Source organism: Macrobrachium rosenbergii, chromosome 19, assembly GCF_040412425.1.
Source record: "Macrobrachium rosenbergii isolate ZJJX-2024 chromosome 19, ASM4041242v1, whole genome shotgun sequence".
Lineage (NCBI taxonomy): Eukaryota > Metazoa > Arthropoda > Malacostraca > Decapoda > Palaemonidae > Macrobrachium > Macrobrachium rosenbergii.
In genome coordinates, this window is record NC_089759.1 from 37,317,722 (window position 1) to 37,338,765 (window position 21,044).

A 21,044-nucleotide genomic window follows, 5' to 3' on the forward strand; every position below is an offset into this window, starting at 1 on the left:
TGGAGAGGTGTCAGGAAATCGTAATTTGACATTGCGCTTATAAAATGGTTTAAGCTCCGACATAGCAAAGGTGTAAGCATTTCCAGGGAGATGCTTATGGAGCAGTCCAGAATTCCCATAAAGAAGTAAACTGAATAATTGACTGATTATTCATAAGCTTTGTTCTACTTTTGATAACACAGCAATATATATGTGGAATGAGCTGGCAAGATTTTGTTTACCTGGGGTTTTTTAGGGATGATTTCTGTCATCCAGGATTTTCTGTGGTCTGACAGTGGCCTGGTCCCAAGGGTGCCAGTTTAAAGAGATCGGACTGTATGGGTAGTGTTGTCTAAATACTGGGGGTCACATACTTTGAGAGATCATATGAAAATTCAATAAAATTAAAATTCACTAAGAATAATAGTTGCAGGATTGGTAAGTAATAGTAGCAATGAGAGAGGTGTTAGGAGTAAATTCTATAAAATGCAAACTCTTAATTTATCTTATTTTAGGGGGGCAGGTAGAGATAGGGACTTGAGATTACAAGAGCCTAAAAAAGAGATTAGGGAGTTCGCTAAACATTGTTGGAGAATGATCACGTCATGGATTGGGAGGGAGCTAAAACTATATATAGAAGTAGTCAAGCAGGTCATGGAAGAGTAGTAAAGGGTGCTTTGATAAATATTTTTAAAACATTAGATGGCATTAAAGCCTTTACTTAAGTATTTTAACAGTTTTATCACAAGAAGTGCATTTAATCATGAAAATGTGAAAATACAGTAATTAGTGAATATTTCTCAGTGAAAAATACAGCGAATGGGCGAATTTTCCTTGAATAATGGGCAGATACATTCCACAGAGAAATCGGCGAATACGTGAGTCCGCGAATCGTGAGAACTCGAACATGGGGCTTTTACTGTATTGCTTGATTTGTTAAAGGAAACAGAAATGTCATAAGTGTTTTTTTTATTGATTGAAGATAAAGATTCCATTACATGCTTTGTATCATAGAAAGGATGCCTTGGTGTTGACCAGCAGTGGTATTGCATGCTCATTTTTTAAAAATGATTAGAGATAATTGCAAACATTGTTTTCAGTTATTCTGGAAATTTTAGTGAAAGGCATTTTATTCAGGTTCTGTACATTTTGATAAAGAGATTTTCAAGTAATAATGATAGTTTTTCTTTCTCCAACAGGATTGTAGTGTATTTACTAGTGTCTATAGCAGTGTAGATAGCCCGTCCCAGAGTAAAGTGTGGAGAATTTTACCCCTCGATGCCCCCAACAGTAGTGGTCACTTAGTTTGGGTCTCTGAATTAGGAGATCTTGTTAACGAAACTTGTAAGTAAAGATAAAAGTTTTTCACCGTAATTTTTAACATTTCCCTTTGGTTGTGGTTTCTGTTTGGAAGAGTCATTGACTATGTAAATGATTTTCAAGATTTAATGCATTTGTTTTTCTTTTGTTTTTTATTGTTTATTCCCACAACTGAAGGCTTTGTCTTCACTTCCTTAAATATTTTTGTTTGCTTATTCAAGATATCCTTTAGGGTACTTAAAGTCAGTTCTGTGATGAAAGAGATTTTAAGAAATAGATCTTGGAATGTATAGAATGTGACTGTCAGACTTTGTGGTTTTTCTGATTAATAAAACAGTATCTCATTTCACTTTCACTTGCATCATGAGTGTCAGTGGTCTGCACATTATGTTCATAACTACTTTACAGAAATTTGAAACTTTCAAGATGATTGTCAGAATTTACTCTTGTTATATGTTATTAACAGGTTCCATTTTCCATGTTATTGATTAGTACGCAATTTGCTTCCAGTATCCGAAGGTTTGAGAGAAATCAAGCCCTTAGTTGTACCTGAAGTATTTACTACGAGAATAAATAGCGGCGATGTTATTTATTCAATGGTTTTTAAGCCCCACAATTTCACGCAGGGCAGAAAATACCCAACAGTACTTAGTATATATGGTGGACCTCAAGTCCAGTTAGTTACAAATACTTTTAAGGTAAGTTTCTCCTAGTAATCATCTTGTTATCAGTTGTAAGTTCTATAACTTCATCATTTGCCATAAGGAAGAATTTCATTACGCTATTTTTATATATTTAACTATGAAAGGAAAAAGTGCTTTATTTGTATATGTATCTTGTGAAATGATTTTCTTGGTGTTTACTCCATTATCCCTGAAACCTTTATACAGTTCCCAAGATGCAGAAGCAAATTTTTAAATAAAATGTGAAAAATTGTTGGATGCTAGTTGAACATGAAGTTGACTCCTAACAAACTCATTACTTATACTAAAAATATTTTACATCTGTGTGAATCCCAGACACTGTAATTACAAGAGAAGAATTGGTGAACGCCTTTCTGGTAGTATAGTGCATGTCCATTGTCACTGGCAGGCAGGCCCACAACAAGGTGGTTAGATTTCTGGAGATGCCTTCACCATGCAAACTCTTCACTAATCCAGTATTTTTCCTCTGACCTCTTTGTGATATAACCTTCAAGACAGTATTTGTCATTGCCCATATCTCCTCAAAGCAAGTGAGCTCTGTACAATGTAGGGTGAAGTTTCCCATTCCAGTCACTGATCTTCAGTTGGCCTTACATCTGCCCTAGTTTGTTGCCAAAACACAAGGAATGTAGTGAAAATGACTCATACTTTGATTTAATTAGTTATTCTTGCCTTTCTGTCCTCTTCTGCTGAAGATAATCTTATCTTCCTTGTGAGGGCTATCATGATGTACCTCCAGTGGTTTGAATAATTCCAACCCATCCCTTCATAACTGTTCCTTTACACAGGTCACATAAATCTTCCTCTATCAAAGGATTCAAATTCCTATTGGCTTCAGCAGGTTATTCCACAGGCTTACATAGATATTTTGTGAGAGGACCTCTCATCTTAGACCTAATCATTTTGGTAGGTTATGTTTTGTCAGTTGGGAGAGGTCTGGGTTGGTCATCGTCATCCTTTTCATGTTCTCTTCTCGAATAAGTATAGCACATGTGAAGGCTTGTGTTTCCTGGAGTATCTGCCCGTACACATCGTGTTTGTTGAGTTTGGAATTATGTCTTCCATTATAAATTTATTACTTTGTGGAAGCTCCCAAGATTCTGGATAGTTTATTTACTGCTGCACTGCCTGTTGTTAGTAGGGAAGGGATTGCATCTTGGTTTACTAGTTTCTTCCAGGATGCCTGTCCGTCATCATCCCTCCTAAATTGCCTTCTTGCTATTTATAATTAATAGGTTTGTAATAATGTTTTTTCCAAGAAAACATGTTTACATCCATACCTGTTAATCATAAACTTTCAGTGACCTTTTCCCATTCTTTTCTTTCAAGATTTTCCAGCGTGGCTGGGAGCTTTCGTGCAAAGGAAAACTTGTTGTTGTAGAAAATGTTTTTATGGTTTTGTAGAAAATATTTTTATGGTAAACAAAATGCTTATTAGGAACTCATGGACTTAGCCATGGGAATACCCAAGACTATGACTGGAAAATCATCATTTCATTATACAAATAAAGGAATGCTTGCTTTGTTTAAGTACTCATATTGACATCATTTGTTGTTTTTCATCCATCACTGCCAGTACCACTTACGTTTTTTGACTGACATGGCTTATCCAGTACAGTACTGTATAACTGCTTCTATCTCAAAGATAACAAATTTTCCACTAATCGTATTTCTTAATGTGATTTTATTTGACAGTGTCTTTTCTCAATTTCAGGGTTTTAGACACATGCGAACACACATGCTTGCTGCGCATGGATTTTGTGTTGTTTGTATAGATTCGCGGGGCTCAGATAACCGTGGAATGGGATTCCAAGCTCACCTTATGAATAGGATGGTAAGTGTAATTGATCGTCTCCAAAGAAGTCTCACTACTTGTAAAGATTACTAAAACTTTCCTATATTTTCCTACCTATACCTGTGAGGGTGGTGTAACTTATTTTACACCATGTGGAGTATATTGATTTCAATATTCATGCTGTCAGAGTATATTGATTCTGATATTCATGCTGTTATCACCAGTTTGTAGAAACCTACTGTTCCACCTGAGCCTGTTTTCTGTTGTTTTTGAAGTTGCCAAGGAGGCCTGCTGGAAATTTCTCTTGCTAGGTGGCAGTGGTACAGTGCGTCCTCGACTTACGGTGGGGGATCCTTTCCAGCGCCGTGCTGTAAGTTGATTTCCGCCGTAAGTCAATTGTTCTCCGTTACCGGCTCTTACAGCACTGTAACTTGATGCCTGTTCTTGCTGTTAGCGCCGTCAGTGGCACTTATGACGCCGTAACTTGATGCAACATCAAGTTACGGCACTGAAAAAGCACTGTAAGATCGAATCGCCGTAAGTTGAGGAGGCACTATTATGGTTACTTTTGTCATCATTGACTGCAAGTAATATTGTTACCTGAAGGTTATTCTCCATAACTTTTCCGTTTGTTGCCATAAGCATATTAAGTTTATATCACCAAAGAATTAGTAAATTTTGCATAATGCTTCACTAGGTCATGGTCTGGGTGATAAGGACTCTCGTGTCCACCACACGCAACCTTTTTTGAGATATTGATTTTCTTTTATGTCATGAAGTCTCCTGTTCATTAGCAATAAGTAGTTGAAATAATATGAAAGGAAGTTAAAAGAAATATGTAGATAGAAAAGCAGCAAGTACCAGTGTCAGATGAGTTTTCTTAGCATTGTAAATATCGAAGAGTATAAGTGAAGCACGACGAATAATTGTAATTATTGCTTCTCCTTACTTTTGAAGAATCTGACATGTTTCAAAGATTACACAACCATAAAAATACATTTACTTTTCAAATGATGAGGACTTTGTAATCAACACTGTCAGTCAGTAACAGTATGCATTTCATTCTGCCATGATCCTATGTGTTCTCTATACAATATGATATGTATGGGCTTGACTGCATCAATTCGTTATTTAGTTTTCTTTTTTCTTTTTTTGAATAAACAAAGTACTTAGATTTTTACATATTTGTTGGAAAACAATTTAAAAGGAAGACATTAATGGGTGCTGCAAAAAAACATAAAGCTTAATCAAATTATTTTTTAGTTCATATTTTTGGACTTCTTAATGTCAAAATAAAGATATCCTTGAGTATTATAGTTCTAGAAAAATTCATTGATTATAGTTCTAAAAACATCATTGACAGGTTTATAGATAATTTTATAATAAGGCCTTGTCAACCACCAGGTCACTAGAAAGTGTCAAGTTATGTGACAGGTCACAAAATTTCACCCTGAAATTTTATGCTAGTTACCCACTAAACAGCAGGGTTTCCTTTAAGGTAATTGCAATCAGGTAATAGAAAGTGAAAGACCTTGATATTGATGAGGCATAGCTATCTAATTTTTTATTTGTAAATTGATAATTTTTACCAAAAAATAAAAAATTTATATTTGTGATTACTTAACTCAGTGTATAATAATCAATGTACACACATATACATGTATATGTATAAACAAATGAAAGTAGCCTTTTCTATTGCCTCTTTCAGGTCTGTATTCAAGTTTTTAATTTCCTAAAGATTAAAATAAATTATTATTTGATCATTACAAGATTTTCAGAATAATTTTGTGATGTGAAGTAATGTACTGTACTCCTAGCTGGAGTACATGTAAATACAGTTATTTCTTCCTTTTGCCAATATTCAAAGGCTTTTTATTATTGAAGAAAGTGTGTGTGTGAATGAGTGAAATTTAGTGAAAGTTTGGAGTATTTGATCCATCAGCTGAAGTTGATAAGGCAGCAAGAACTAAATAATTGGGCTATAACTCCTTTTTTTTTTCTTTTCTATAAGTTTAAAAATAAAAATTTTATGTAAATTAAATGAATTTAGCTAAAATTCTTGGGTGTCTTGATATAAATTAAGTATTGGTTGAATATCACAAAATTTTGGCAAATCCCTTCACCAACAAGCTTAAAATTTTAACTGGTATTGCAATGGGGCCTTTTGCTGTTAGCATTCCCATCAAGTTAACAACACTAGAACTTACCTGGCTACAGCTAGAATTCTTACCATCTCTTGATGTGAATAAATTCAATAAACCAGTCCGTTTTCTTTAACAAGCTAATCTTCCAGGTCAGCCGCATAGAAAGACCTCAGATTTTATAATCTCTCCAATTTCAGGGTACTGTGGAAGTTGGTGATCAGGTTGAGGTCTTACAACTGCTGGCTGGCCAGTGCGATTACATAGACCTGACACGTTTGGCAGTGACTGGGTGGTCCTATGGCGGTTACCTGTCACTCATGGCATTAGCACAGAGACCTGATATATTCAAGTAAGACCTTTTGATACAGTGCAGTCTTTCATTAACAGGCCTTTAGGGATTTGAGGTGTCTGGTATCCTCAAGAAATTAACTGTCTTCCGTATTGTTTACGTTTTCTTTTGTAAATACAAGGAAGAAATTTGGATGCTACCGGTACTTTTTTTTTTTTATCATTGGGTACCTGCCTATTTCTTTATATACATGTTAGTGACAGTATCAGTAAGTGACCCTGTAAGAAATGCTGAATCCAAATCATGATAAGCATTCGCTGCAAAATGTATTCAGCCATTGTGGGTAACAGTGAATTTTAGAAAAACTTGTAAAGAAATAAGTAAAAAAAATCCTTGTTAGTTTTCTCCTAATACTACTAATGTGCAAACAGATCCAAGTACAAGCAGTTCCCGGTTATCGGCGGGGGTTCCGTTCTGAGGATGTGATGATAACCGAAAATCAGCAATTTTCGGCTCTTTTTTTGGCAATTTTTGGGGCTTATTGGCGCCAAAAAGTACCAATTTTCGGTTATCAATGCCTCTGTTGGGTATGTATTGGTGCCAGTACCCAATTATCGGCACCGATAAGCAGAAATTGGTGATTTTCAGCGCCGGAAATTGCAGATTTTTTGTGCCGAAAATTGCAGATTTTCGTCACTAAACAAGCCCCGTGAAACCGGATCGCTGTTAATCGAGCCCGCTGTTAACCGGGGACTGCCTGTACATCCTTCTTTTGGCTTTTCAAACCTAGGCTGAGGTTAGGTATATCTAACCTCAAGCTGCATTAATATTAAGCCCTCTGAAGTTCAAGTTTAGCTGATGAAACCAAGGAAACTTAAGTTTTTATATAAGTAACTTACCAAGTAATTACATAGCTATAGGATTCCCTACCATGGCAGCCTAAAAATTCAAAATTAGCAGTAACAATTCAACTAGTCAGTGCAGGTGGCTAACCTCTCCAACTTTCGGGGTAAGAAGAGGATCAGCGTGGCATAGAGCTTCATTTGTTTTTCTGCCGGCGTTCATTGGAACCGATTAAGCGCCAGCTTGAGACTATTATGAGTTTCATTCAGAAAGCCCCCACTGCTCCCCCAGTCTCACAGGATCCTGCTTTGCCACCTATATCTTCTGATGAAGAGGTGCTTGAGCAAGACACTTCTAAGTTGGCCTACACTGCGCTGCTTCGGTATCTTTTGGCCAGTTTTCCCAGCTGCTACTCACCTGCCTCTCCAGTTTCTCCTGCCTCTACCTTCTTTATGAGAAACCAGGCAGACGACTCTGCTCGGCTTCCCAAGATGGTGCTGTCCTCCTCAGCAAGGCAAGCCCACAAGGAGGTGGATGACTGGCTTGCTTCAAGGAGGGAACTGGGCAAAGTCACTCCAGCTTGGCCTCCCTCCAGACTTGTTCGCAGGAGATATCTCTACTATTCGACCAGAGAAGCCCCCCTCTTTGGGAGTCGCTACGTCCTCCCAGGGGGACTTTTCTGGTCTGATCGACCCTTTGTGGCGCCCGGCCTTCGCTTCACCAAAGGTATTGTTTTTGTCTACTGAACTTGACCATGTTGTTAGAAACCTTTTTAAGGTGTGTGAGGTGCTGAGTTTCCTCGATTGGTCCATCGGGGCACTCGCCAAGAAGATGGAGGACTGTCCACTCTTGCCAGAGGACCTGGCCTCCGACTGGTTAGCTGTGTTATCGTCTGTGGGTAAGGCCACCAGAGATGGTTCCCACAAGCTCGCCTCCCTCCTCCTTAATAGAGCTGTGAAAGAAATCGAGTGTCACGGGTCAGAGGGTTTCTACAACCGGCTCTTCGTAGTTCCCAAGTCACTGGGGGGATGGAGGCCCGTTCTCAATATCATAACTCTGAACCTCTTTGTTCTGAAGACAAAGTTCCATGTGGAAACGAGCCAGTCTGTCATGTCTTCCATTTGTTGGGGTGACTGGATGATTTCCCTAGACATGCAGGATGCTAACTTCCATGTCCCCATACATCCGGACTCCAGGAAGTTCTTCCATTTCATCTTTCAGAACAGTTTTTCAGTTCGGGAAGTACCTCCATTACCTTCTCCATTAAAAGTTTAGCAGACATCCTATCCACCTGCAGTGGCTCTCTTACCAGGTAAGGAAACGACAAGCATTGTACCAATGCTGGCAACTTTTCTGCTATCAAAGTCATGACTTTATTAATGTTTTGAGGTAGAATATGTCCATTATCCTCCAACCTGCCATTGTGGATTCAGTTATGTAATTACTTGGTAATTTACTTATATAAAAATAACATTTTTATAACAAAATAAAGTTTTAAATGTACTTACCAAGTAATTACTGAATCATAGCCCTCCCTCCTCCCCTCACATGGAATTCAGGGCAAAAAATGAATGAAACTTTATGCCACGTCGATCATCGTCTTACCCCGAAAGTGGGCGGGGTTAACCACCTACACTAGCTAGTTGAATTGTAACTGCTAATCTTGAATTTTAGGCTGCCGTGGTAGGAAATGTTATAGCTATGTAATTATTTGGTAAGTATATATAAAACTTTGTTATAAAAATGTCATTTTGCAATAATTTTCCTTTCTGTGCACTTAAACATGATGTCAACCTGATAATTTCTCAGGTGGGCTAAAAGCAGGTGTTTTAACTAGAGATTCTTGTGCTGACACAGTTGTTACAGATAGCTCACAGTATAGGAAGTTAGATTTTTTTTTGTCAGTACAAAGTTAAAATGGGAAGATAATGTTGAAGGCACAGCCACTAAAGATATAAATTATATTTAGCTTTTACAGACTGTGCTGCAAACCTTGACCAATACAAAATCACAAGTGAAACCAAGGGTGATTTTAAGTACCACTTATAACTTTTACCTCATATTCAGCATCAAGTACAGTAGCTACTTTTAATCATCCATCTCAAACACACTGCCGAGTAGTATCCTCCAGTTAAACACGCACCCATTTAAACTTTCTCATCCAAACTTTTGAAGGAAATGTCCACCGTACCGAGGTCCATGTAGTAGACTATGCTTCATATCTGCTGAAGTCCAGCAGAGGAGATACATAAACTTTTCTTGTACTGTATTTTGTCACTGCACTGTGGTTACCAAATTATAATATTTTTCTGTATTTAAAGTGTATTTTATACAGGACAGTTTATGTACTTTACCAGTGCTTTGAATTATTCACTCTTCTCTGTCTAATTGCAGATTAGCAATAGCTGGAGCTCCAGTCGTTTCCTGGGATTTGTATGATACAGGTTACACTGAGCGTTATATGGATTTACCAACGGTCAATCCTGAAGGTTACTGCAACGGATCCGTCCTTGGTTACGTAAACAACTTCCCTGATGAGTATGTACACAGTAGTTTTGTTTTTTGTCCCCCAAACAGTAATTTGAGAAATGTAGCAGTTATGTTTTTTTTCCCACAACACAGGTGTTGGAGAAGTGTAGCTAAGTTATGTTTTTGTCCCTCAACACAGTATTTGGAGAGATGAATCCAAATTATATTTTTTCCCTCAACACAGGATTGGGAGAAATGTAGCAAAGTAACAGTAGTTGGAGAACTATAGCAAAGTTGTTTTGTGTCCCTCAACACAGTAGTTGGAGAAATGTAGCAAAGTTGATTTTTGTCCATCAATGCTGCAATTGGAGCAATATAGCAAAGCTATGCTTTTGTCCTTCAGTGGTCTGGTTAAATTATTTTAATAATAATAATATATTCATTGGAAGCTTGAATTTCAAGTCAATGGCCCCTGTGAGCTTGTTCCATATGAATAGGGTTCATTTTCTGAATAATAATAATAATAATAATAATAATAATAACAAGAAAGAAAATGTTGAAAAGAAAAGTTTGACAGCACAAAAACACAGTGACTAAATACCAGAAGTCTGTTGTAGGCAAGCATCTTTTAGGTCTGGGATACACAGGCTTTTTCATTCATGATTGTGACAGATTGGTGTGACCTGAGATCTGGAGCACAGAATAAAGCAGTTTATGATTAATGGGTTCATAATGGTACTTCAGGTTAGGTCTAAAAATGTTAATATTTTTTATGCTTAGTCATATAAAAAATTAAATTTTCTTACTGGATTAGTCTGAGTACAAAACTTTTTTTTCATGTCACACAAATCCTTAGGGCTACCCTAGCAAGAGACCCAGTAGTGTAATTCAACTTCCTAATAATGGTAATAGTAGTGATAATGATAATTATGTAAGCATAGTTCTTAGAAATGGTAATGATGATAATTATGGTAAGCATAATTCATATTATCCATATCCAAGATTTTAATCTTTATCTGTAATTTTACAGGGAAAATAGACTGCTCATCGTTCAAGGGATGATTGACGAAAATGTCCACTTTCTACATACTAATCAGCTTATCCAAGCCTTGATAAAGGCGGGTAAGCCGTATCAACTCCAGGTAAGCAATGGTTTATGTCATCTAAGGAAAGTGAGACCTGTATTACGTTTTGATTTTAGAAACTTTTTAAAACATTATTGATGTAAATTGTTGAGTACGAAAGAAACTTTGCTTATGAGATCAGTAACATATACGGTATATATTATTGAGAGAGAGAGAGAGAATGACAGCACAAGAGTATTTTAATAAATTTATGGGAGATGGTGAGGACTAACCACAAAACGATGTAAACCAAGAACTCACTGTGGTAAATAATTTTTTTTTATCATAAGTGTATTTGTACGTAATCACGAAAATGCTAACATTATGTAACAAACCTAGCATTCTGTTTTGAGGTACGTGTCCCACTGTTCTAAACTACCCACGTATTTTAGATACTTTATTATTACAGTACAGTATTATTATTATTATTATATATATATATATATATATATATATATATATATATATATATATATATATATATATATATATATATATATATATATATATATATATATATATATATATATATATATATATATATATATATATATATATATATATATATATATATATATATATATATATTTCCTCAGTATGTGCAAAGCAGTTTCTAGTAGCACACTTTTCTGCATGAGTCCTGGAGCTACTTTGGCATCTAGTTTTTCGAGATTCCTTTTCATGGATCCTGGGATCATGCCCATTGTTCCTATGATTTAGATACAGTTTCCACTGGCGTATCCCATATCCTTCTTATTTCGATTTTCAGGCCTTGATACTTACAAATTTTTTCTTTCTTTATCATCTACTCTGGTGTCCCATGGTATTGCAACATCAATGAGTGATATTTTCTTCTTGATTTTGTCAATCAACGCTATGTCTGGTCTACTGGCACATATCACCCTATCTGTTCTGATACCATAGTCCGAGAGGATCTTTGCCTGCTCGTTTTCTATCACTCCCCCAGGTTGGTGTTCGTACCACTTATTACTGCAAGCTAGCTGGTGTGTCTTGCACAGGCTCCAGTGGAGGGCTTTTGCTACTGAATCATGCCTCTTTTTGTACTGGTTCTGTCGTAAACTGGGGACTGCGTGTATATATATGTGTGTATATATATTATATATATGTAATATAATACATGTGTATATATATATAAATGTGTGTATGTATGTATGTATATATATATGGAGAGAAGAATTCGTTTATTTCCTTTCAGTGTACTTTACTACGCTGACATTTCAGGACCATGTGTCCCACTTTCAAAGCTGTAAAAAAAAAAAAAAAAAAAAACTATTAAAAATACTCAGATTTAAAAAATGAGAAAAAAGTTTTTACGTGAAAGTTTAAAAAGAAACATAATAGAAAGGAACAAAAAGGGGAAAGAAGAGAAGTTACAGTGCTGTATATCGTGAGTTGAAAAAATCTGTTATCAAGCCATTTCATATTATCAGCAAGCCCAACATCACTCAGCAACAGAGAGAAGACCGTGCATGGTTTTGTAGTTCATTCCGTAAAGATTGGGATGAAGCTGACTTTCTCCATGTTGCCGCATCAGATGAATTCTTCATTTACACAGTCAGGAAGCCAAAACATAAAAATGACATCATTTGGGCTGCAAAGTTGGATGATATCAGCGATGATGTGCTATCGCCAAGTTGTGAAATTTCCTGAATGTTTGGGAATTTTTCTCTGTTTCACAGTCAAATGGTTAATGTGGATCATCAAAGAAAAAGGACAGTCATGGAATGGCGAATACTTCAGAGAAACTGTGTTTACTGGTGGAGTATTTCCTTTCCTCAAAGATCCTGAAAATGTGTTATCTGTTGAAGAAGTCACATTTTTGCATGATAAGGCACCATGTTTCAAGGCTCTTCAGACACAGGAGCAGCTTCGAAACAGTGGTATCGATTTCTTCTCGTCAAGTGAATTTCCAGGTAGCTCTCCTGGCCTTAATGTGTGTGAAAACATTGGTAGTATCTTAAAGGATTGTGTTGAAGAGCACACAGTGAACTATGATGGTATACCAAGCCTTGACGCCCTGCGAAGAGAGGTGACCGAAGTGCTCAGGGAAATGGAGTTTGAGTCTCAGCTTTTTTGCAATTTGCTGAGATCATACCCCTCAAGAATGCAGGCTGTGGTACAGGCAGATGAAGGCCACACAAAATATTAAATACTCGGAGAGAAACTTAAATAAATACCTGTTCTGAATTACTTTTGTTTTTGTTCATATCAATTTCAGTTTATGCTGTGGGGGGGGGGCGCTCTAATTTCGAAACACCCTGTATACATTGTAGCCATATATTCCAGAGACTACTACAGTACTGTGTCTCTGTTCCCTGGTAAAATATGTGAACAGGGACATAGAAGTAGCGTCTGAAATATATGTTTGCAACATATAGTGTTTTATGGGACTTTTATATTTCCATACATAAACACACACACATATATAATATATATATATATATATATATATTATATATATATATATATATATATATATATATATATATATATATATATATATATATATATATATATATATATTATATATATTATTTATATATGTATAATTTTATATTTTCACATTTTTATTTTATGCTTGAACATTAAGCTTGGAGTTTTGAAACGATAATAAAGTGTATACATGGATGTTTTATAATAGGCTTCCCTGCCTTTTTGTCTATATATATATATATTTAATACACTAGTGACAGTACGCACACAGTGGTAAATAAAGATTAATTCACAAAACTAGTTTATAAGAATATACAGTATCAGTAAACATTAAACCAAAATAAATCATAAAACAAGAGGGGGAACTCCCTCACAAAGCATCTGAACTACAAGCGTGTCGTGCTACAAGCCAATCCATCAACCAGGAAAAGGAAAGCTGGTGCCCTGCTCTGATAGGCTATTTCCAACCTACATCCTCCCCGTAAGTGGGAGACTTTGTGAGAGCAAAAGATTGGGCAAAGCAAAGAATTGTGCTAAAATCTTACCTATTTTATTATATTTTCCTTAATGAATTTATATTTTTTTGTGTTTACGTTATTATTATTTGGAAATTAGTAAATCAATTTTTTATATATATATATATTATATATATATATATATATATATAATGTATATATATATATATATATATATATATATATATATATATATATATATATATATATATATATATATATATATATATATATACACACATATATATATCACAAGTGATGAGTATTTGTATTGTTTTTAAAGACATAATAAGTAAAAGTTTCCATCTGAGATGTAGATTGTTTTTGAAACACTCAGTGATCATTTGAAATGGTAAGGTTAGCTTTTTTGTTGTAATTTTTTCTTCAGTATCAACACTTTAAAAGTGCAGAGAACTCATTTCATGTCTAATCCCTTATAGGGCATACTTGGCACAAAAACATTGATGATAACTTTTGTACATTCATAGAACTCTCATGAGCTGTAGGCATTAATTTGTGGGATTTAAACACGATTCACCATCATTTCTGTATATGTAGTGACATAGCAAATCCTTCTCTCTGGCAGATATACCCTCACGAGCGACACTGTTTACGGCAGATGGACTCCAATGAGCACTATGAGACTAAGCTCCTGTCTTTCCTCTTGAATTACCTATGATGGAGATGGAACTTAGTCCCAGAAATCCCAGTGTTGTGGTATATTAGTCTCACAGCCACCATGGTTTGCTGATGGTTGTTTTGATGTTCATGAAATGTGTTAGTGCTTTTATGCTTTTTATAGAGACAGCTAATTCAAGTGGTGATGAATAAACAAAACTGATGTGACTGAACTGGTGCATAGTTGGTGAAGGAATAATAATAATTATGATGGTATGCCTTCGGAACCTATTGGCAGTGGCATTGAATACAGAAAGGTTTGTGCTATCAATTTTAAGATGAATGCTGAATTGTGCATATGATTTTAGAAAAAAAAAAAATTAAACCTTCCCCAAGAGTCATTGAGCTGCTTCGAACTCCTCAGATGTGCTTTAAGTGATGTGAACTTATTTGTTGATATAATTCTTAGTTGAGGACGGAGTCGAACGGATGTGATAGATAAATATATTATCAGTTATGTTAAGATACGGTGAATTAAGTCAAGTGTAGATAAGTAGGTCTGGTGAATATTTCATCATTATTAAGATCTAGTTGAATAATTTTAGTATCCTTTTGTTATGTCAGTTATCCCTTCTCAGACTATTTTTACATGTTGATGATATAAGACATCAGCAATATGATGATGTTTTTGATACTGAGATCTGATTTCGAAGTCATTTTGTTTGGTGGACTAAAAAGTACGTACATTGACAGCGAATATGTAAAAAAAAATTGTTTTGTTGTTTCTGCATAGTGTCGTATACTGTATTCTGTCTGGTGTGTGTGTGTGCGAGGTGAAGATCAGGTTTCAGTCCAGTATCATTGTTGCAGTCATGACATCCAGATTTTGTTAGTGATTGTAAATAAAAAAGGGTAGCTCTCATTAGCATAGGCATGCACAGATCAGTGCTTGATAAACTGCCTTTTTAATAGTAATGCAGCTTAATTACAAAAATAATTTTCTTGAAGACTAAACATTGGGTGCATACACCTGTGTCCTTGCAAGCAGTGAACGTAACTCCAATTAAATGATGATGCTTTAACCTTTTTACCACGCTAATACTTACCTAGCGCACGAGAAGAATTTTGTTCTTATATGTATAACCAGTGGTAGGAGTGTCCCTTTGTAAGATTCCAAAGGTGCAGAGGAACCGTAACCTAGAAAACTTGGAAAAGGCTATATGATATTTGACTATTGAAATTTTCATGATGTACAATGTACAGTACAGTATTGACATTATTATTAGTATATTCACTAGTTTGAGAGTAGTTTCCATGAATTTTACAATATCTCCACTCTTTCTTTCGTTTACGTTTTTACTAATGAGCTGTATGTAAAGTAGGTAAGGTTTTCTAACAGGTATTATACTGTATGGGGCAGAATTTGGATTTTACTATGGTACCGAATTGAATCTGAATACTAGATTCATTTATTTTGGTAGAGTTTCGAATATAAAACTGCTCTAAATTTAGAAAATGTTTGTCACTGAATTAGGTATCCCTTTGGAAAATCATTTTTGTCTTTGAAGAAGTCTTTTGCTTATTAGTTGTAATCCTTTTACTGGGAAAGAATTTTTTTCACTATCAAGTAAGGTGTATTATATTTTGCTCCTTGTAACTGTATAGGTAGGTTGAATATACTCATGCTGAATGCACTTGGTTGTGTAGTCTAAATTCAAGCGATGTGATGCTGTGACAATGTCAGATGGTTTTTAAAATTTTATTTTAGAAGTAACTACTGTGATTTCTGGGTACTTAGAATTCACTGCTGTCGGTTTATTTTGTTATTTTGATTTTGAAACCTTTTCTGTAAGGTTTTAGTTCCGCTGTAAATGAGTTGTGTGTGCGTGTGTGTGTGTGTTTTGCAATATTGATGGGATCCAGTATAATTGGTAGACTAGTTATGGTTGATATCAAAACCTTACAAAATGGTTTTTCATTTTTTCCAATTTGTTTCTCTCATGAAGTTTACTTTTGCCCAAGTTTTAATCATAATTGTGGTGATTAGCCATTTTATTTTTAACTATTTTCAGTATTCGTTCACTGAATTGATCTGTCCTCCTATGAAGACCAGCATGGTCAGCCATAATTTTATTGGTAGTGGAATTGCCTTTTTAAAAAATTCCTATGGTAATCTGTTTTTGGGGCAAAGTGTATTATTATTGATGTGTTGTATGCTATACCTGTAGCTACTCAAATGGCTCAGATATCAGGGATGAAGACTCAGGCATAGTTGGTATGAATTTAGTTTTTGCCATTTATTGTAAGTGCAAATGTACAAATTGGGAACCTGCATTAGGCATATTCATGTATCCAGTATTTGTTCACCATTTTGTACATAATTGTGTGAATGTTATTGTTTTATACTCTGTAAAATCATGATTTCGGCATCATATTAAACAATGCTCACTGTTGCTTGAAACGCTTGGCCATTTCAAGATTGGCTTCAAAACATTGTGGTATTTTGTGTAACAAAATTCAACACGGTGACTATGTAGAGCCAGTAGATTTTTAAAGTCCGTTTAATTTTCTCTTATGCTATGCTCTCATGAGCATTTTACAGGATGTTTCCAATTTATCAATGAATAACTACATTTTTTAATTGAAGGTCAGTTGGTCAGGATTCAGCCTACAGCATAGCACGAGCGGAGTGTTACAGTAACCCCTATATTTGTGAAGTAATCTGATGTCTTGGATAGTTATCTTGGTGTTTTTTTTTTTTTTGTTCAGTTATACTAACTCCAAACTCCTTAAAATCTTGCAATCCATCACTTAGTCTCAGAGTTATAAGAATAGCCATACTTTTCGGGTCCCTAAATAGTCATCGTCATTTGATTAATGATGCCGCAGAATTATTTTTGTGACCTTACGATGGTAATTATTGGTTTAATCACTTACTTTATAGATATATACTTTATGTATACCATATTTTTTCTTGATGTAAATATTTTCAAAACTGCAGTTAGATGAGGGGAAACTCTGAGCATAACAACATATATGGAAGTCAATAAAAGGCTCATAAATGCATGTGATAGAAGCAAGACTGGGAACTAAAAAGCTGAATGTACTGTTTTTATTGGTCTCTTTGTGTTAACATGGATGATCGCAAAATTTCCAGGTATCAAATTTGCTACTGAAATTTAAGCTGTACTTATCAGGTTAAGCAGGAAATACTAGTGACAAGTTTAATCTTCATGCATTATAGTGCTGTGCTTTGAAACAGAAGTGAATGTCAAAATTTGAGGGTATGTCTGGCAGTGATTCATTTGGAAACTGAGTTAAGTGAAGGCCATCCAATTTTTATTTTAATTTGTGTGAATGAGATAGAATTGCCTGTTGACTTTCATTTTTGATCTGCAGGGTAAGTGATGTGAGTGGCCTTTGTCTATGATGAGTACAATCTACCATTAGCAAAATAATGTAGCATGGGATCTAACACTTTCATTTACTTTTCTAAAAATGTGACTGAAATTCACCTAAGAAAGTTACACTGTTATGAACAAGTGTATCAAGAACTGAAAAAGCAGGGGAAGGAAGGTGTACATCTTGTGAACAAGTCCATTGTATATATATTAGTGAGGCCATGTGTCAAGCCCTTCTTACCAGGTTATTCGGCAAGGTTGAAATTGTAATCAGTAGGCTGCACAAAGCTAATTGCTAAGTTGGGCGTGCTAATGAAAAGTTTTGCTATTGTTAAGGGGCATATCCTTCATTCAATTTTGTTTTAATAGCAATCTGTTTTGAAGCAGGTAAAATCCATTTAGTGTTTTGTATTGGTATATTCAAGTGCTGATCAGTGTTATACCTTTTCACTAGTAATGCAAGATTTCATTTTCTATGCAAAATAATTTATAAATTACTAATATGCAAGATGTTTTTTTGACTCTGTGGAGGTTCTGTTATATTTTCCAGATCAATATGATGTAGAAGAAACTTTTGTAATTGATGAATAAATATCTATTAGGGGGCTGTTAAGTAGATATTCTGTTCATGATGTTATGCTTTTGACACATTTCCACATTTTCTTCTTCTGTGGTGATTTTATATCATACTTCAAATGGCAAGGGTTTTACCTTTGTTCCCAGTTTGAGATTTACTTGATTGAGACTTGACCTTGTAGCAATGTTTAGTAAATGAAAAAAAAATGTTGAGGAAAGGTTTGACTTCATTCTTTATTCAAATTTGTTGTGTTTTTGCTTAAAACATACCTATTGTTATTTGCAGCTATCTGAGCAAGACTGTAACACCTCATCATTTCCTATTTTACAAAATTTATAGCATCAATTTTTGAAAGAAATTTCATTGCTCGAGACCTTTTTATAATCTCTGTGCCTCTGACGTTGTCATTGCCATCAGTTGTTACTGTATTTAGTATTCCCTGTGACAATCCTTACTTTCTCACCTGTGTTAGAACATCATGTTACTACAGTATGGTCAGTACCACTGAGAACCTTTAGTTTATTCCCTTTTCAGAACTTCTATATTAGTCAGTTTGTTCACTGTATGTATGTTGTGTATGTTAAATTCTTCTTTGTTTTGCGTCAAAGATTTAGGTTTATACAGTGAGGTCTATTTGTATCTTATTGATGTATCACTCATGTCTTTATCCATCCTTTGCAATTAACTTTAACTTGGAAGTTAAACATTTTAACTTGGAAGTTAAACATTTCACCATGTTAAGGTATAGGCCGCATTTTGCAGGAACAACAAAACACATGGATTAGTATTCAGCTTTTGATCAGACTCGGTTCTAATGTTTTTTGCAATTCTTTGAAAAAAGATTGTGTTCAAAAATATAATGGAGATGAGTAAACACATTTTTTTTTTTATTAAAACTGTCAGGAAATTACGGCGTATGTATGGAAAATACAGGTTTTGAGTTCTCTGTTGATTTTGGAATTCTTTGTAAATGTTGTGTATTGATTGAACTAACAGCACTTTTTAATTTGATAATGTTTATTCAATGAGAGGACATTTTACCATGTATTTATATACCGATATTGTAAAATTTACAGTTATTTTGTGATAGTCACTTTTGCTGATGATCTCGTTGCATTGAGTTTCATTTTTAATTCGTTTCACTCTTCTTGCCATGACTTTCCTTTCTTCTTTTTAACTAAATTTCCATGAAAAAGTTTGACACAAGTCGCACTTGTTAAATTTTGTGGAACTTTATTAAAGTTTTGCTTGAAAATCATTCAATCTGAGTTTTAATTCATGACAAAGCATGAGTTGATGGTTCCCCCTAAGTTTTACTTGAGCTTACCAGAAGCAAACCTAAAAATTCTGGAGAAGTTTTGTTTGCTCAATTCTACATTCATAAACGGAAAAAACGTAGACTGTAAGGATAAATCGTATAGTGACATGGAAACCAGTAAAAATATATAAAATTGTAGAACAAGGTATTGGTGGCAATGGGGTTCAGCCAACTGTTGGAGAGAGGAGGCATCAGCTGACCTCCCATCACCTGAGAACACCGTGACGCATCCAGTTTCTTCCTTACCGCCTTGCTAGGAGGAGGCGCTGCTGCCCTTCTTTCCAGAAACCGGTTTTCCTTGCCCATTTACCTTCTTTGGTTTGCCTTTTGTGTCGTGAATTAGTGCTATTGTGTGTCTGTGCATTAGTGCTTTTTTGTGTTATTTGTTCTGTTTGATTATGCAAACCAATAACTCATCTCAGCCTCCCAATACTAAGCCTCAGATAAAATGTTCTGGGGGTTGGTGGTTACCCTTCCTTTCATTTTCTGGCTTCTTTTGGGACTGGTCCACATTCTACTTGCAGCAGATGCAGATCTAATGTTTGTAATATTACTAATCCCTGTTCTGAATCTCGTTCGTGGCCTCCTGAGCAGTGGCGGATTTTTGCCAAGAAGAGGCAGCACAGGAGGAAGTTGGAGGTGCCATCTTGGAAGGGGTTTTCTCCTCCTTCGATGGCTGCTTCTCGGACTCCTCCTTGTTCCTCTTGCTTGCCCAATCTTCCTCCAGTTGCCTCATCTTCCTTGGAAGATTTTACTCCTTCCCATTCTTCCATAGCTTCGTCTTTGGAAGTTTCGGGAGAGGGGTCATGAGATATCATCTCTTTTGCTGCCCCTGCTCTCTTGGGGGGGGGACCCCCTGGGAGGGAGGAGGCAGTGCCATCTTGTTCTATTGTTTCAGGATCGGAGGCTCAGAAGATGGCTGACATCTGGGCTTCTCTAGGCCTACCAGGAGTACCAACCTTGGATGGCCTTTTATCCCATTTCCTGTCATCTCGCGTTCCTGTGTCGATCGCCATGATGGTTTCCAGCCCTGCTGCTCTCCCCCTTTGCTGTGCCTGGAGCTTCAGTTCTTGTGTTCCCACATTGGTCTTCAGTGTCCTCTGCCCAACGTTTTGAGTTGGCATCTGCAGTGACAACTCCTGCTCACGTCTCCAACTCATCTGTCATGACAGTTCCCAGTTCAGCAGCTCTCTTATTCATCTCAAAGTTTCAGGCCTTCTCCTGCAGTGGCGACTTCTACTCCTGCTCCATCTTATGATAACTCTTCTTCAAGCAGTGGTCAACAGAGCTGACATTGTTATCCAAGAGAAGTATGGATGTGTTATGAAGAAGCGGTGCAGGTCCCCATCTCCATCATCACCACCACCTACTTCTTAGTCTTCGTCATCGTATTCTCCCGTCTGGTCCTTCCCCATTAGATGTAGGAAGATAGAGACTGTAGTTTTCTTTTTATAGCACCAGTCCTGACACTTTGTGATCACACCTAGTATCTTT

General features: G+C 35.9%; 1 protein-coding gene across 2 annotated transcripts in view; it reads left to right on the top strand.

Moving 5' to 3' along the window:
• The window catches only part of LOC136848858 (dipeptidyl peptidase 8), a 43,118-nt gene extending 23,623 nt beyond the window's left edge, over positions 1-19,495 (top strand). For both annotated transcript variants that reach the window (XM_067121678.1, XM_067121679.1), the window contains exons 11-17: positions 1,179-1,323; positions 1,810-1,997; positions 3,718-3,837; positions 6,140-6,291; positions 9,469-9,612; positions 10,574-10,685; positions 14,223-19,495. In XM_067121678.1, coding sequence (XP_066977779.1) covers positions 1,179-1,323; positions 1,810-1,997; positions 3,718-3,837; positions 6,140-6,291; positions 9,469-9,612; positions 10,574-10,685; positions 14,223-14,315 — 954 coding nt within the window. In that variant the 3' untranslated portion in view covers positions 14,316-19,495. The remainder of the gene's footprint in view (positions 1-1,178; positions 1,324-1,809; positions 1,998-3,717; positions 3,838-6,139; positions 6,292-9,468; positions 9,613-10,573; positions 10,686-14,222) is intronic.
• Positions 19,496-21,044: the final 1,549 nt, after the last annotated feature.